At 40.4% G+C, this 15,164-nt stretch overlaps 5 protein-coding genes across 9 annotated transcripts; 3 read left to right on the forward strand and 2 right to left on the reverse strand.

Moving 5' to 3' along the window:
- Window positions 1-2,051: 2,051 nt before the first annotated feature.
- On the forward strand, window positions 2,052-4,705 carry BDBG_00946 (uncharacterized protein). The gene has a single exon (XM_031720121.1). The coding sequence runs from the start codon at window positions 3,224-3,226 to the stop codon at window positions 3,590-3,592; it is 369 nt and encodes a 122-aa protein (XP_031576144.1). The 5' UTR covers window positions 2,052-3,223; the 3' UTR covers window positions 3,593-4,705.
- BDBG_00947 (SHO1 osmosensor) lies at window positions 4,504-8,342 on the reverse strand. Its single transcript, XM_002627993.2, has 4 exons — window positions 6,785-8,342; window positions 6,466-6,621; window positions 6,245-6,367; window positions 4,504-6,108 (listed from the first exon to the last, which is right to left on the reverse strand). The coding sequence occupies exons 1-4, from the start codon at window positions 6,929-6,931 to the stop codon at window positions 5,566-5,568; spliced, it is 969 nt and encodes a 322-aa protein (XP_002628039.2). The 5' UTR covers window positions 6,932-8,342; the 3' UTR covers window positions 4,504-5,565.
- On the forward strand, window positions 7,436-8,633 carry BDBG_00948 (uncharacterized protein; the record flags this gene model as incomplete). Its single annotated transcript, XM_002627994.2, has 3 exons — window positions 7,436-7,539; window positions 8,109-8,254; window positions 8,371-8,633. 3 exons carry the CDS (start codon window positions 7,436-7,438, stop codon window positions 8,577-8,579), a joined length of 459 nt encoding a protein of 152 aa, XP_002628040.1. The 3' UTR covers window positions 8,580-8,633.
- An 857-nt stretch (window positions 8,634-9,490) lies between these two features.
- On the reverse strand, window positions 9,491-12,173 carry BDBG_00949 (nuclear distribution protein). 3 transcript variants are annotated; one of them, XM_031720123.1, is made up of 4 exons: window positions 12,000-12,173; window positions 11,712-11,934; window positions 10,988-11,630; window positions 9,864-10,799 (listed from the first exon to the last, which is right to left on the reverse strand). In XM_031720123.1, the coding sequence occupies exons 3-4, from the start codon at window positions 11,259-11,261 to the stop codon at window positions 10,369-10,371; spliced, it is 705 nt and encodes a 234-aa protein (XP_031576146.1). In that variant the 5' UTR covers window positions 11,262-11,630; window positions 11,712-11,934; window positions 12,000-12,173; the 3' UTR covers window positions 9,864-10,368. The 3 variants fall into 3 exon arrangements, with proteins under 3 accessions (XP_002628041.1, XP_031576146.1, XP_031576145.1); XM_031720122.1 differs by having other exon boundaries at window positions 11,712-12,173; XM_002627995.2 differs by having other exon boundaries at window positions 9,491-10,799; window positions 10,988-12,173.
- Window positions 11,500-12,180, forward strand: BDBG_00950 (ATP-binding cassette). 3 transcript variants are annotated; one of them, XM_031720124.1, is made up of 3 exons: window positions 11,500-11,642; window positions 11,718-11,891; window positions 12,014-12,180. In XM_031720124.1, exons 2-3 carry the CDS (start codon window positions 11,775-11,777, stop codon window positions 12,095-12,097), a joined length of 201 nt encoding a protein of 66 aa, XP_031576147.1. In that variant the 5' UTR covers window positions 11,500-11,642; window positions 11,718-11,774; the 3' UTR covers window positions 12,098-12,180. The 3 variants fall into 3 exon arrangements, with proteins under 3 accessions (XP_031576147.1, XP_031576148.1, XP_031576149.1); XM_031720125.1 differs by having other exon boundaries at window positions 11,721-11,891; XM_031720126.1 differs by having other exon boundaries at window positions 11,619-11,891.
- The last annotated feature ends 2,984 nt before the right edge of the window (window positions 12,181-15,164 follow it).

Consider the following 15,164-nt stretch of genomic DNA (forward strand, 5'->3'; position numbering starts at 1 on the left):
TGAGATGTGAGATGGGAGATGTTGTCCCGGCTCAAAAAACGGCTCAACAGCAACCAACAACCGTTTGGCTGGGCCCTGCAATATTTATTCCTGTTATATACATTAGATAGAGATATACCAACAGACATCAAAATCAGAACAAACTTCCGCTGCCCAAGCACTTTTATCATGCACTGCTCACTGCTACACTGCTCTTCTTTGAGCCGAAGTTGAATATCTGCTTCCTACAACTTCCGTCCGTGTACAGTATATACATATGTATGTATATCTATTCCATTGGAGGGAGAATGATATTGATTGATATTTGTGCATTAAACGCTACGCCCTAAATACTCTACCTTCGACAGTCGAATTTCCAACCCAAGTCGAGGAGTAGTTAACTATTTACCAAGCTGCGTGCCAATGAATGCCCCTCTCTCCCCTCTCTATCTCTTGTGGCTTTATATTCCAACAACTGACCAATAAAGAGCTAACGTTCGGTAGTTCTACCGGAGATTTCATTTGAATAAAATATTGCAATTTCATGCAGTTGTATCCTTATCCTTTTGTCAACAGGGCATCAGAAATGTCGACTATGAAAGAAAAAAAAAAAAAAAAAAATGAAAAGAAAAAATAGAAGAAAAAAAAAACATGCAATGATTTCTCTAGATTTCTTCCGATTTTCCATTTTCGTTTCTTTTTCTCAGTGTGAGGGTGAGGGTTGGTTGGGTTGGTTAACTACTCCGTACAGGCGCCGGAAGAACAATGCCGGACGGAGTTTAAATGATTAACTATAGTTACAAAGGCTTCTTTCTTACTACTGCGTATGTTACATACAATAATAATCGCATTCAAAAAACACGAGGACTGAGCTTTGCATCAACATAAAAATTATGACAGAGATTTATTATTTATTTGCTCGAATATACAGATGTCTGACAGGCTCCTCCTACGTAATCGTTCCAGTAAGTGTAAGTACAGTAGTTACAGTAATGGTATATGCCTGACTGACTCTCAGGCGGAGTTGCTCTCCTTGTCTAGTTAGTTACTTGGTACTTGGTGGGAGGTCAAACAGCAGTGAGATTTGAAGAAAATATGTGTAGAAGTCAGTCAGCAGCATGTGGTGGTCTCTGACCCAGAGCAGGAATCTTTTTCTTTCCCCCTAGAATGACACCACCCATCGGGGTGTGTGTAGTGTTTGTGTGTGTACACACCTTTCTCAAGTTGCTTCTGCTCTCAAATGCTTGCTATATCAAAAGACAAACAAAGAGCAAGTCACGCTAGGAATACCCTACCCTACAGTACATTATCTCTTCTAGCTTAGTTACACTATCTGTGTCATTTTGTGCAAGCATCATCCGCGATAGAGGTCTGCAGATATTTCCCCCCCCCCAAAAAAAAAAAAAAAAGGAATGCTTTCCAAACACCACCCCTCTGCCGCAACTTATGAGCGGAGCCGACCAAACAATCGGCTAGATAGGATTAAGACGACTGCAATAGTGGCGGAGTCCGCAAACTAGATATAAAGCGCTTGTTTCAATCATTGGGAATTTCCATCGCAAGCATTTTTCCATCCAAGCTAGATGTCAGATGCCATAGATTAGCGGGAGTCGATGACAACAGAAATCACAAGCGATTTCTATTTTCGCATGGACTTCGAGTACTAAATGCAACTTGTGGTATGGGTAGATAGATAGATATGTGTGTCTGTCTGTCTCCGCCCCAACAAGCTCTCCATATGTATGGAATGGCTATTTGATGTTTTCAGAGGCTCTCCTTCTCCTGCCAATGGCACCCAGAATGGTGTAGGGGCAAGAGGAGGGATGGCAGGCGAACGGGCTTCTCTTGAAACAGACACCGAAAGGGAATGAACCGAAGCTGATGAGTCGAAAGCAGATAATGAGCGGAGTATTGCACGGAAGCAGTTTGTACTCGGCTGTCGATGTGTGCCCAATATGAAGGAAGGGCAAGATGTTGGAAGGAAATTGGTCAACAGCTTGGGCTTGGCAAATAACAATGCCTTAGCCGAAGTATGTTAACTAACAAACTTATACTTGCGATTTCAAAATGATGATGAACTTCTGTCAAAGCCTCACCGACTTATTTTTTTTTATGTTATAAGACTCCGCAACCATGACTGGATCCAATAGTGAGTGACCATGTCCATCCGCTTGGCCAGAAACCCGCGGACGGAATTCTTTATCCTATATGAAAGTATAGCTTCATACGAGAAGGCTTAGCCTCTTGTTGAAATGGCGGTCGAAGAAGTCTTATTTAGGAGCCGTTTGAGAAGCTAAAACACTCATCTTTCCATAATCTCAATCTCAAAGCTGTGGAAAGTCAATTTGAGCATGGTGGTTGAAGTGTTCCCTCTCGCACTGCTCATATATGTGCTTTTTCTTTTGAACTGGCTGAGCGCTAAGTTACCTGTTAAAAAAGTTCTCAATTTCATTCCAATTTCATTCCAATTTTAGGACATGTTCTGATATTTACCAGCGAATCAAAGCATGTGCTTGTGATGGTTACATGTAAAATGCATAAGCTTTGCTAGCGCTGATCAAAAGCTCATCAGAGTGGTGTCTTAACGTTTTTATATGGCCCGCATTATCGTTTCGATGCCAACCAGTCTGGGGGGCTTTTTCCTTGGCCTTAACTTTTAAGTTGCAAGAAGAAGGCTTCTCAACTGTGGCTTTGCTTGAACGCCATGATCGTCATGGTAACTAGTGGTGTTGATCTTCCGATCAGGGATGGAGTCTGCATCAAAGCAGACGTGTATGTTATAGCGTATGTACCATTATTCCGCTCTACCGTGGGATGGATGGAGGAGAGCAAATCATTGAGAGGGCTTGACCAGTTATCCAGTCATCTGCTTCCGACCCAGCAAAGGAACTCCACTAGATCTACCGGATGATGGGCGAGGCCACTTTGAGAAGTGGTTCTCGACAAGAGGTTTGGGGGTGTCACAGATGCTGCCAATGCAAGCCACTGCGATAGGAGCGGATCATATTGTCCGGCGCCGGAGGTTCTCCTCACCAGAAGACAGTCGATCAGTGGTGGTGGAACTGGTGAATGACGGGAGCTGCACACAGGTTTGCTGGTTCGTCTCTGTGGGTTTAAATGGCGGGAGATTCCCAAGGTCGTTGCGAAAAAAATAAAAAGCTGCAACAGGAACATACAAAAATATATCCCCTCAGAGCGGCTTCCCTCATATATAAATATATACATATATAAACCCACCATAACCATGTTCATCGCCTTCAACGCCTTCGACATCATGGCCGTGAACAGATCGATCGCCGAGAAGGCAGCAGCAAATCGAGCACAAGCAGATAACGATGCCCTTCTCCTCCTCGGCCTGGATAGACAGCAGCAACAGCTCACAGCAACAACAACAACAAGGTCAACTAAACGAAACCGACATATGCAGAAACAGAGCCTGCGTCGATGGACATCTCCTCCTATTAGTCCCCCCTCGCTCTCACCCTCACGATCTCATATAGATACGGAGGAACAATATCAGCTACAATCCTTACACGGTTGGTGGACCGCCATCCAAAACCGATTTCATAGGCTCAGCGGCTCGAACGGGCGATATTACGCTCTCTGCGACTAATTTCTTTCTTTCTTCCCTTCTTTCTCCCTCTTTTTTTGCCGTCGAAGATAACGGATCTTAAAGACCAATCTTGCATAAATTCTCCCACCCCTATTTCGAGAACAGAAACAGGTGGCCGGCCTACGTTTGATTTGATATTTAGCCGTTGCCGTCGTCGAGGGAAAAAAAAAAAAAAGAAAAAAAAAAGAAAAAACCCTGGTGTCCAACTGAGATCTTTCTTTCTTCGCATCCCAAGCTCTTTTGGTCGGTATATTTTCGATCCCCATCATCCCCAGACAGAGATTGGGCTAGTGTCTCTCTCCCAGCTACTGTACTCTATCTGGGATTCTCTACTATTCATCTATTCATTTTCCTCAGCGCCACTTTTTTTTCCACTTTTTTTTCCCTTTAACTAGTAAAACCGACATAACAACCGCAGGATCCGATCCTCGAGCGAAAATGAAAGCGCAGGGGAGGGGAATGCACTCAGCGACAAAATCGCCAGCCAGCCAGCACCCAAACAAACGAATGAAACACAATCTCCGATGGAATATATATAACTGTGCCCCTTACCTGGCGCACATGCTATCGTGCCATCGCTAAAGGGAGAGGGGAGAGAAGGGAAAAGCAACAGCGGGAAAAAGTAGCAAACGGGTGAAAATTTATAGCTACTTCTATCTATACACATGCCGAGCCATTGTAGGAGGTTAGCGGTAGGGAGAGGAAACCAGCGAGTGATGTTGGTGATGATGATGATTGGGTGCAAGAGAAGAGCCGTGAGAATGGAGGCGGATTATATTTTTCCATGTACATGTACATATACAGTACATACATACGTGTAAGGGGAGGGGAGGGGGGATATGAATCTGTAGAAAACTATCTCCTACATCCTTCCTATATACATTCTGGATGGACACAGAACCCTCAGGAATACTTTATATAAATCATCAACAGGATCTTCTCCTCTTGCATGTTGCATAATCACAGCAATAACAATCATGCCTGGTAGAGATATATTCCATCGCTGGGTCAATAAATCAGCTAGCTGACTTTCTCTTGTCTCTGCTTGATGTAACTGTCATTTCTCCATCTCTCATACACACTCTCATACACATTCTCATACTCGCAGATAAATAACTAAACAATAATGAATATATATATATATAAAATAGTATCTGTATTCTCTAGATCTCTTGATCTTTTCACCTTTTACGCAAAATGATAGGTCATTCATAATAATGATAATAGTAAATATATTCATCAGTCAGGAAAATATGAGACATGATTTGGTTCTTCTTTTTTCTTTTCTTTTTTTTTTCTTTTCTTTCGTTTTGTTGTTTGTTGATAGGATTTGAGAAAACAAGAAAGAAAAAGAGGAAGAGAAGAGAAGAGAAATGAGAGTATCAAAATCAATAATAAGTAAAACAAGAAAATAGAAATGGAAGGGGGAGGGTTGCGGGTAATTCCTTTTTTGTTTTCATAGTGAATTTGGGGAAGGGAGAAACGATAATGGACAGAACAATCAATAAAGTGACATTAAAAAACGTTCCCTTTCTTTTCTCTCTCTCTCGCGCCTCCTTCAGCTTCGACGAGTAGAAAGACGGTCTTTGTAAAAAGAGAGACAAGGGTAGACCACAGGTAAATAAGGTGAATAAATGGGGGTCTTGTGTGAGGATACAGTAGCTTGCTGGTGTGGATATGAAGAAGATGGGAGATACACAGACACATACTGCATACACATATAACATATCAAGACAGCTCTACAGGGGAGAGGCGGAAGAAAGATGTATAAAATGGCAAGGGCAAGGAAAATAGAAAAGAAGTAAAGAGAAGAAGAAGAAAACGGAAAATGATGAAAATGATATATTCCCCCCGCCACCCTTTCCATAAACACAGAGCGACGAAAAAAAGAAAATAAAAAGGCATCAAATAAAATCAAATTGAACAAGTAGAAAAAATCGAAAAGTGACAAAAAGGAGAGAGAAAAAAAGAACCTATATCAGAATAAGATAATTCGACGGCGCAATCCCCGTCTCCCCACTCGCTTTCTTCGCCTGCCACCACCGCCCGCTCACATCTGATACATCAAGGATCTCATGCTTGGCAAAACTAATCTCATTCGCGTCATCTGGGTTCGCTTCGTAGGAGTAGATTGCCTTTGCCCGGTACGGGTACTCAGTTGGCTGGCTGACTTCGTTTGTCGATTGGTGGTCTTGACCGATAGTGCTTCCACCGCCAAGATTCGTCTGTGAGCCCAAGGTGGTTCCGAAGCGGTTTTGGATGTCTGCGCCGTTGGTGGCGGTTGGTGGGAAACCGGAGACGGGGGAGGAAGTTTCGAAGCCGTTTAGTTGGGCGGAGGTATACATCTGGGGAGGTTGGTTGGCAGAGACGGTTGTCTCTGGTCGGGCGCCGTAGTTATTGGATATAGGTTTGCTATTGCGGTACGAGTGGTGTTGTTCCTTGCCAGCACCCATTGAGTCGTGGTAGCCGCGGGACGAGGAGTGGCGTGAGGATCCGAAGTAGAATATCCAAACGATCTGTATAAATTAGTCGCGTGTGTTAGCATATTTTTGGCTTTTTCGTTCGGTTTGAACAGCCTACTTCGGGGGTTTTGGTGGCAGTTTTGGTGGCAGGTAGATAAAAATAAAATAAAAATAAAGGACATATACATACGATAACCATAGATTGGAGAATGAAGCCTGCGGCAGCAGCCTGTTTCGAGGCCTCGTCATCATAGATCAACGAATTGACGGCAAGCGATGTAAAAGCCAGGCCGGCAGCGAGATAACCGACGATCTAGCAGTATCAACAATATATTAGTCTACTTGGGTTTTGGTTTATGACAGAGACGGGATGTTGACATGGCGGATTGAGGGAAGAGAGGGTGAGCGTACCGCGACACCATATACATGGCTTGTTTGCGACCCCAGAACTATGGAAATACCGATGATTGCACATAGCATATAGCCAACAGCCCACCATGCGAAGTTAGGGAACAGACCTTGGATATCTGAAATGACACACGTCACGAAAGATAATAGCCATGCAATCTAAAAGTTTCGAAGACGAGGGATTTTGTTAGAATTTCAAATCTAGTTTAAAAAGGGCAGTAGCCTATTTCCCCCGTAAAAGCCAAGTGGCGGCATTTACCCGTGTTGGAATAAGCAAGAGTAGAAGGAAGAAAGGAAGGGAAAAAAAAAGGGACAGAAATACCATAGACGTGGAAATAGTTATCAGGGCGAATGGATCGCCAACAATGTTATTAAGATCCATGCGAGCCATGTTGGATCGCCGATTGTGGACAGCAACAGGAGACCTTCTCTGAAAGGAAGGGGAGTAGTTCGCGGAATAGGTCACCATTCAAGCGCGGGAAACGCTTTTTGTGGTATGGTGAAAAGTTCAATCACAAAGAATTCAAGGATTTATATTTTTTGCGCTGACCGAGAACGATGGGGAGGGAGAGGGGGTGTTGGTTGAACGGAGGTGAGCGCGTTGATGACTTCCACACAACACAAGGATATTTATTCGATTGACCAGGAGGATTATGGGTGACAAGCAGGATATAGATAACCGGGAGGCAGGGTATCGATCGAGGGGAGCGGGAATGCACACGAGGACGAGGGACGACGTGATGCGTTATTGAGGTGGAACTAATTGGCCGTGATTGTAGTTGTATTCCTTGCTCTCTCTCCTTTCACTCTTTTTCCCCAGCGATGTGTCTGTCGGCACGAGGTTGTGCGATAGGTAGGTAGTATTAAAACAAACGGTACGATGAAGCAGAGTTTTTTCTTTTGTGAGGTGATGAATAGATAGAGATGGATGGGTTGGTTCCAAGGTTTGATTGATGGGAGGAATCCCAGAGGAATGACAGCCACGAAACGGGTACTAGTTCAAATTCACGGAGCGAAAACAGGGCGTCTCGAGAAGAAGCGATCGCGATGGAGTTTGTTCGTAGGGAGGGGAGGAGGGTGAGTTGGAGGGGGACAAAGACGACAATAAATGACAATAAATGACGATTGACGATTAACGTATACTTTTGGCCGTTTGGATATTCCGTGGACGGGATAGGGTGTCGCGGGAAGAGACGAGGGAGGGCCAAGGGGTGGGTGGGTGGGGTGACAAGAAGGGTCGAGCACCAGGCTCGTGGGAGAAGAAGAGAGAACAAGAAGAAGAAGAAACAAGAAGAAGAGAAGGGGGCTACAAAAGAGTGAATGGGCGCTGGTAGAGTTGCAGCGCGATGGATGCGATGAAGAAGACGAAGAAGAATAACAACAGAAGCAAAGGAATGAAGGAAGAAGATGTAGAGAGGCAGCGGTGGAGTTGGAGTTGGTTTAGTGGTTGCAGGTTGCAGGTTGCAGGTTGCAGGTTGCAGCGGTTGCAGTGGCTGTAGTGGTGTAGGTAGTGTACTCCGTTGCGTACGCAGCGTAGTGTAGTGTTAGTGCAGTGGTGTAGTCGTAGTGCAGTGCAGTGCAGTACTAAGTGTAGTGTACTGCGTAGTGTGTAGTGTAGTTTAGTGTAGTGTACTCCGTAGTGTTAGGGAGGTTAGTTGGAGTTGGAGAAAAGAAGGAGTTGTCGTGATTTTTCTGTGGACCGGGAATCAGCGGCTGGATTCTGGATTGGATTTTAGACGGACTTGGGCTCTTGAAGAGGCTGAGACGACGGGCCCCAGTTGCTGCCAGAACTGTATGTATGTATGTATGTATGTACCTGTATATGTACCGGTACCTGCGCCTGGCTGCGGGTCTGGGCTGGGCCGGCGTCAAGGGAAGGGTTCGGTCAATCTTTTAACTATTCTCTAGGGCTGAACAAAATAACCAAGCAGCCAATCCAGGTCCAGGGCATTCCAGTCATCTACTCTGCTGGGGACAATGACAAGAGTCTCAAAGAGTTTCAACCAGACCTCTCTCGGCTTGTTTCAAATGTCGCCGGCCTTATTTGCACCCAGTCTGGCCCAGTGCCTAGGTTCCGCTTAACGGGCACCAAACGGCGAAAAGCTGGGCTAGGCTAGAATACTTGATACAAAAGAGAACGAGTGGTCACTGGAATGTTGAAGGAAAATGAAATATATCTATCTGGGGTCAACCATTTCGCCTTCATTAGCTCCATTGCATATATTCAAAACATCTGTATGTCCACTGAACAGCGAACGCTCGCCGACAGCCAACCAATCCAACCAACAATTACCCAGCTCAGACAGACATCCAGTCCTCATTTAGTTTGTGAGAGAATCCTCTGATGCACCCAACAGAAGAAAAAAAAAAAAGAAAAAAGAGGGTCCCTTGTTTTAGACTTCGATTGTACAGTACAGATGCCCAACAACATCAATACTAAACACAGAGAGAGAAGTATGTATAACCTTGACACAGTTTATTCTCTCTGCCTTATGGAGTAGAGTAGTTAGTTCTGTAAGGAATGAAATACTTCCTTTTCTTACCCTGATTTCTTCAAGAAGAATCCTCTCTCCCTCCTCTTCATTTTCTGATCTAATTTTCCAAAATATGACAGATCTCTCTCGGGTGTGACATGGAACCAACTAGCTCTAGCATCTTTTGCGCGCGGCAACTCTCTCTCAAGAAGAATAATAATCTTGATGTACCGGTACATGCGCTCTCCTCCCCTCCACTTCCCTCTCTAAAATTAGCCCTAGACCAGACTAGACCAGACCAGACTAGATCCTCGTTAAAGCAAAATACGGAGTACGCTGTATACGTAATATCTTCTTCGTAACTGAGCGATGAGACAGCCAGAGTATTAACGCCATCTCAGTATGAAAAAATAGGGTAGTTATAATAATAATAACCTTCCGCTCCAAGAAAGAAAGAATAGACAAGAGCGTTAACAGCTTCAATGCAATGCAATGCAATTCAATTCAATTTATTAATCTCTGTCTATGCACGTTTGCATCTAGTTAGGTACCTTAAGAATTCCAGGTTACACTATGTGTATCTTTTTAAACCAATAAAAAGAGAAAAATTAAAGCGTTAGTCATTGCTATAAAGTTCTTACCAAGTGTACCTTGGTAACTACTCAAACATATATATAAATCTCCATCTCATCTCCACCAGCCCTGTTTTTGTTTTATTCACCACCCACCCTAGGACAGCCCTATTCAACGTACCTTACTGCGTACTACTGCTATAGTTATATGTAGGCATATTGAGTTGGTCATAGCTACACACCTGCACATACAACATATACACATAAATGGGCACAAGAGATCCTACCGGCTTCTGTATCTACCGCGAGAAAAGTGATATGAGATGAATGACTATTGCCACACTCTGGCTTTGCTAGAAACCTTACGTACCCTTTGAAATAAAATAGTCCAGCTGAATATATTTTTCTTGAATTCTCCCAGGTTTCCTGGTCATGCATGTCAATCCCGCTCGCTCTGTCCCACGGGCCTGCTGCTAGCTAGGAAGAGAAGGGCAAGGAGGAGAGGTAGGTCGGAAACAGGGAAACAGGGAAACAGGGTAGAAAAATGCCGCAACCAAAAATAAAAAATAGGGTAAAAAAGGAGGACAAGAAAAACTCTAGCAAGGTGAAAAGGGAGAAAAGTATAACTATTGGTTTGCGCAGAAGGAAAACGCCCTACGCAGTAGATATATCGATGCATAGGCGGAGCATAGGTCCCGCAGAATAATAATAATAACATCATGATAAAATATACAAATGCCGCATAGATATCTTCCACCTGCTCACACTCCCGTCGCCAAGCCAGAAAGGAAAAGAAGCCAAAAAATAAAAATAAAAAATAAAAATAAAATTCCACGCCCCTACAATCTAACGCATATCTCCTACACCTCCCTCCTCCTCTCCAATCTCCTAACCCCCCTCTCCACTCTCTCAATCCTCCCCTCCCACTCCGCCCAAACCTCGCTCCCCCCCAAAACCCCAACCTCCACCCACCGCTTCGCCACTAGCGCACTGCGCGCCCTCAGCTCCGCTATTTCAGCTGCCTGCTGCTCCTGCACAGCCGCTAGTCGGTCTAGACGTGGTTGTAGCTCTATCAGGGAGGCGGAGAGGGAGGCGGGGGGGATGGGGAGGTCTTTGAGCGAGGTGAGGCGGGAGGCGGTTTCGGGGAAGGCGGAGGCGTAGGAGAGGATTATGGAGGTTAGGGCCTGTTGGGAGAGGGATGTGGGGATTGTTGGGGGATGCGATGCGGCGGATGAGGAGGAAGAGGTGTTGGTGGGGTGGATTGATTGGAAGAGGTCTGGGAAGCGGGAGTCTGTGGTTTTGAGGTGAGGGTAGGGGTGGGTGGTTAGTTAGTTCTTCTGATTGAGTTTCGTGGGTGTAATTTTAAAAGGGGTTGTTGTATAGAGCACGTAGGGCCGTAAACTTATTATAAAAAAGAGACATAGAAAAACACAAACGAAATGTGGGAAGAATAAACAAAGAAGGAAAAGAATAACGTACAAAGTCCCAAAACATCCCTCACAGCCGGCACTCTATCTGCCAGCGTCTTCAATTCATACTCCAGCCTCGCCAACCGCGTCGTCACTGGCTTCTCACCTTCGCCAACACCCGTCGCCGTTGTCAGCCGTGGCGGTTCCCCCGTCCAGCTCGCCTCGCCCGTTAACAGGTACTCAATCCTGCGTAGCCGCGACTTTAGTAGCTCGATCGTGTCCGCTGCCGTCTCTGTCGATGTGGGAATGGACGTGGGTCCCGGTGTAGATGCCTGGTTCGCCATGGTTATAGGTGCGGATGCGGGATCCGTGTTGTGCTATGGGCAAAGAGGGACAGAGCGTGTCAAGAGTATTCTTCTTTTCAAGTTTGTTACTATTATTATTGTTGTGGTTGCTATTATAAGTCTGGGGTGGTCGTTTCGGTCATGCGTTGAGGGAGGGGTTGCGTATCTTGAAGGTAGGTGAGTGGTGCGGAGGAATTGGGTCGTTCGTCAATTGAAGGCCACGGGGTTGCTCAATGCGCGAGATCATACAAATAGATGGAGAGCCAATTTGTTCTAGCTCTGCGTCCGCGAACCTTTTTATTGAGTTTCTGCTCTTGTTCGTCTGTCTTTGGTGATGTTTGAGAACTGGTACAGCTATGGGAAGAAGAGCTTTTGAGAACTGTTAGCATTGTGGCTATCTAGCCCCTGGTTTCACTCGATCAAATGCGGACAGTAACCGGCTAATAATACAATTAGCAGAGCAAATCAATATATCGGGCAAGCACTTAATTGATCGATACACCTGTAGCAGCTATGTGTAGCTTGTCTGGTGGCGAACTGCAGCGTGTCGCGATAGCAGGAGTGATTCTCAAAAACTCGAAGATTGTCCTCCTGGACAAAGCCACCAGCAGTCTAGACAGCGAGATCGAAGTATGTGTGCAACAAGGATTGAAGCAGCTCTGTGCTGGTCCGACTACGATTGTTATTATATTGCGTAAATAGGTCTCTCCAGGCCGCAAGCCACTGTCTCTTACTAACAGTTCCTTCTATAGGCATCGCCTATCTACTGTCATGGATGCGGATCAGATTCTTGTAGTGAAGGATGGGAGGATTTTGGAGAGGGGAACACATTCTGAACTGCAAAGGATATTACTATAGTCTGTGCAAACTACAAGGTATTTTTTACAGTTGACCTGATGGAGAACCAATCAGATATTTAATCCGATGTCTTTCATTATTTTTAGCTGCCACACTTGGCGCGCGCCTGATACTGATGCTGTAGGCTACTGGGGCAAAAGAGCTCAATCACTAGAAGGGCCGATCAACCCGCCAACAGACGTGTATACAGAAAACTTGACCTCGCTAAGTGCGCCACTTGACCTCGTTACATAATCATGACCCTGACCTCACACAATACAGTAATAATCAGTTGATAATTGACTTTCAATCTTTCAATTCACTCATTCATTCAGCTCATCAATCAATCAAAGCATGTATAGCTGATTCATAATCAATTTAATAGACAGATAAATTCATATAGAATATAAAGAGATGTTTTACAGAATTTTAAAATATATCAAGATAAAAATATTTAATAATTGATTTTAAATTGATTTTAAATTGATTCTGAATTGATTCTGAATTAATTATAGTAATAAAAATAGATTTAATCTATATATTTAAGTAATTAATAATTGATTGAAAATCAGTTGATAATCAATTCAGTATTATTATTAAATTCAAGAATAATTTCAGTATTAAATTGATTTTAAATTAATTTTAAATTGATTATAGTAATAAAAATAGATTTAATCTATATATTTAAGTAATTAATAATTGATTAAAAATCAGTTGATAATCAATTCAGTATTATTATTAAATTCAAGAATAATTTCAGTATTAAATTGATTTTAAATTGATTTTAAATTGATTCTGAATTAATTATTAATTAATTATAGTAATAAAATAAATTCAATCTATATATTTAAGTAATTAATAATTGATTGAAAATCAGTTAATAATTAATTCAGTGTAAATTATATAAATACTTACTTTATTATTAAATTCAAGAATAATTTCAGTACTAAATTAATTTTAAATTGATTTTAAATTGATTATAGAATTGATGGTAAATAATTAAGAAAGAAAGAGTGGTTTCAAATTATAAGAAAAGATGTATTGAGTGAGATCAGATAGTGGCACAGGCCACATTTACAAGATCAGCTTACATAACAAGGTCAAGTGACACACTTAGCAAGGTCAAGTATGTATACAGAAAACTTGACCTTACTAAGTGTATCACTTGATCTCATTATATAAGCTGATCTTGTAAATATGACCTGTGTCACTATCTGACCTCACTTAATACATCTTTTCTTGTAATTTGAAATCACTTAATTATTTATCATCAATTCTACAATCAATTCAAAATCAATTTAAAATTAATTTAATACTGAAATTATTCTTCAATTTAATAATAAAGTAAGTATTTATATAATTTACACTGAAATGATTATTAATTGATTTTCAATCAATTGTTAATTACTTAAATATACAGATTGAATTTATTTTATTACTATAATTAATTAATAATTAATTCAGAATCAATTCAAAATCAATTTAAAATCAATTTAATACTGAAATTATTCTTGAATTTAATAATAAAGTAAGTATTTATATAATTTACACTGAATTGATTATTAATTGATTTTCAATCAATTGTTAATTACTTAAATATATAGATTGAATTTATTTTTATTACTATAATTAATTAATAATCAATTTAAAATCAATTAATAATCAATTTAAAATCAATTTAAAATCAATTTAAAATTAATTATTAAATATTTTTGTCTTAATATATTTTAAAATTCTGTAAAATATCTCTTTATATTCTATATGAATTTATCTACTTATTTAATTGATTATGAATCAGTTATACATGCTTTTTAATTAATTGATAAGCTGAGTGAATAAATGAATTAAAAGATTGAAAGTTAATTATCAACTGATTATTACTGTATTATATAAGGTCAGAGTCATAATTATGTAACAAGGTCAAGTAATGCACTTAGTAAGATTAAGTTTTCTGCTTTTTATCAACAGATAGAAAGTAGAAAACTTGACCTTGTTATATAATCATAACTCTGACCTCGCATAATACAGTAATAATCAGTTGATAATTGACTTTCAATCTTTCAATTCACTCATTCATTCATTCATTCAGCTTATCAATCAATTAAAAAGCATGTATAACTGATTCATAATCAATTAAATGAATAGATAAATTCATATAGAATATAAAGAGATGTTTTACAGAATTTTAAAATATATTAAGATAAAAATATTTAATAATTAATTTTAAATTGATTCTGAATTAATTATTAATTAATTATAGTAATAAAAATAAATTCAATCTATATATTTAAGTAATTAACAATTGATTGAAAATCAATTAATAATCAATTCAGTGTAAATTATATAAATACTTACTTTATTATTAAATTCAAGAATAATTTCAGTATTAAATTAATTTTAAATTGATTTTAAATTAATTTTGAATTGATTGTAGAATTGATGATAAATAATTGAGTGATTTCAACTTATAAGAAAAGATGTATTAAGTGAAATCAGATAGTAACATAAGTCACATTTACAAGATCAGCTTACATAACAAGGTTAAGTGATGTACTTAGCAAGGTTAAATTTTCTGTATACACGTCCGAGCGGTATGATTAGTCAGCTTAGCACGTGCCTCTAGGTATTAATATAGTGATGAGTTATGTAATCTAGAGAGATTATCACAGATAATACACAATAGTTATCATAGTTAATATCTCTTCTTAAGATAATAAGAATTATATACGAAAACACTCAATTCATCAAAATAGTCTGTTAAAATTAAATATATATGTAAAATTAATCATTTCTGGCTTTTCTGCCTGTAAGATCTAATAAAATCATGAATTATATAAATATCACAGTATCTACAAATTTAATAAGTTTATTCATTATTATAAGAGGTCTACGCTGAATAGATCAGTATAATATTAATAGATCTTATATAACAAAGAGAAAAACATTAAAGAAGAAAAAGAAAGAGAAAGTGTAGAAATCAGTAATCAGAGTGAATATTTATACATATATGTAATAGTATATATAGTGAAGCTTCAGAGCAGAAGAATCTATATATGTTCATAATAA

The sequence above is a fragment of the Blastomyces gilchristii genome (genome assembly GCF_000003855.2).
Source record: "Blastomyces gilchristii SLH14081 genomic scaffold supercont1.2, whole genome shotgun sequence".
NCBI classification, from domain to species: domain Eukaryota; kingdom Fungi; phylum Ascomycota; class Eurotiomycetes; order Onygenales; family Ajellomycetaceae; genus Blastomyces; species Blastomyces gilchristii.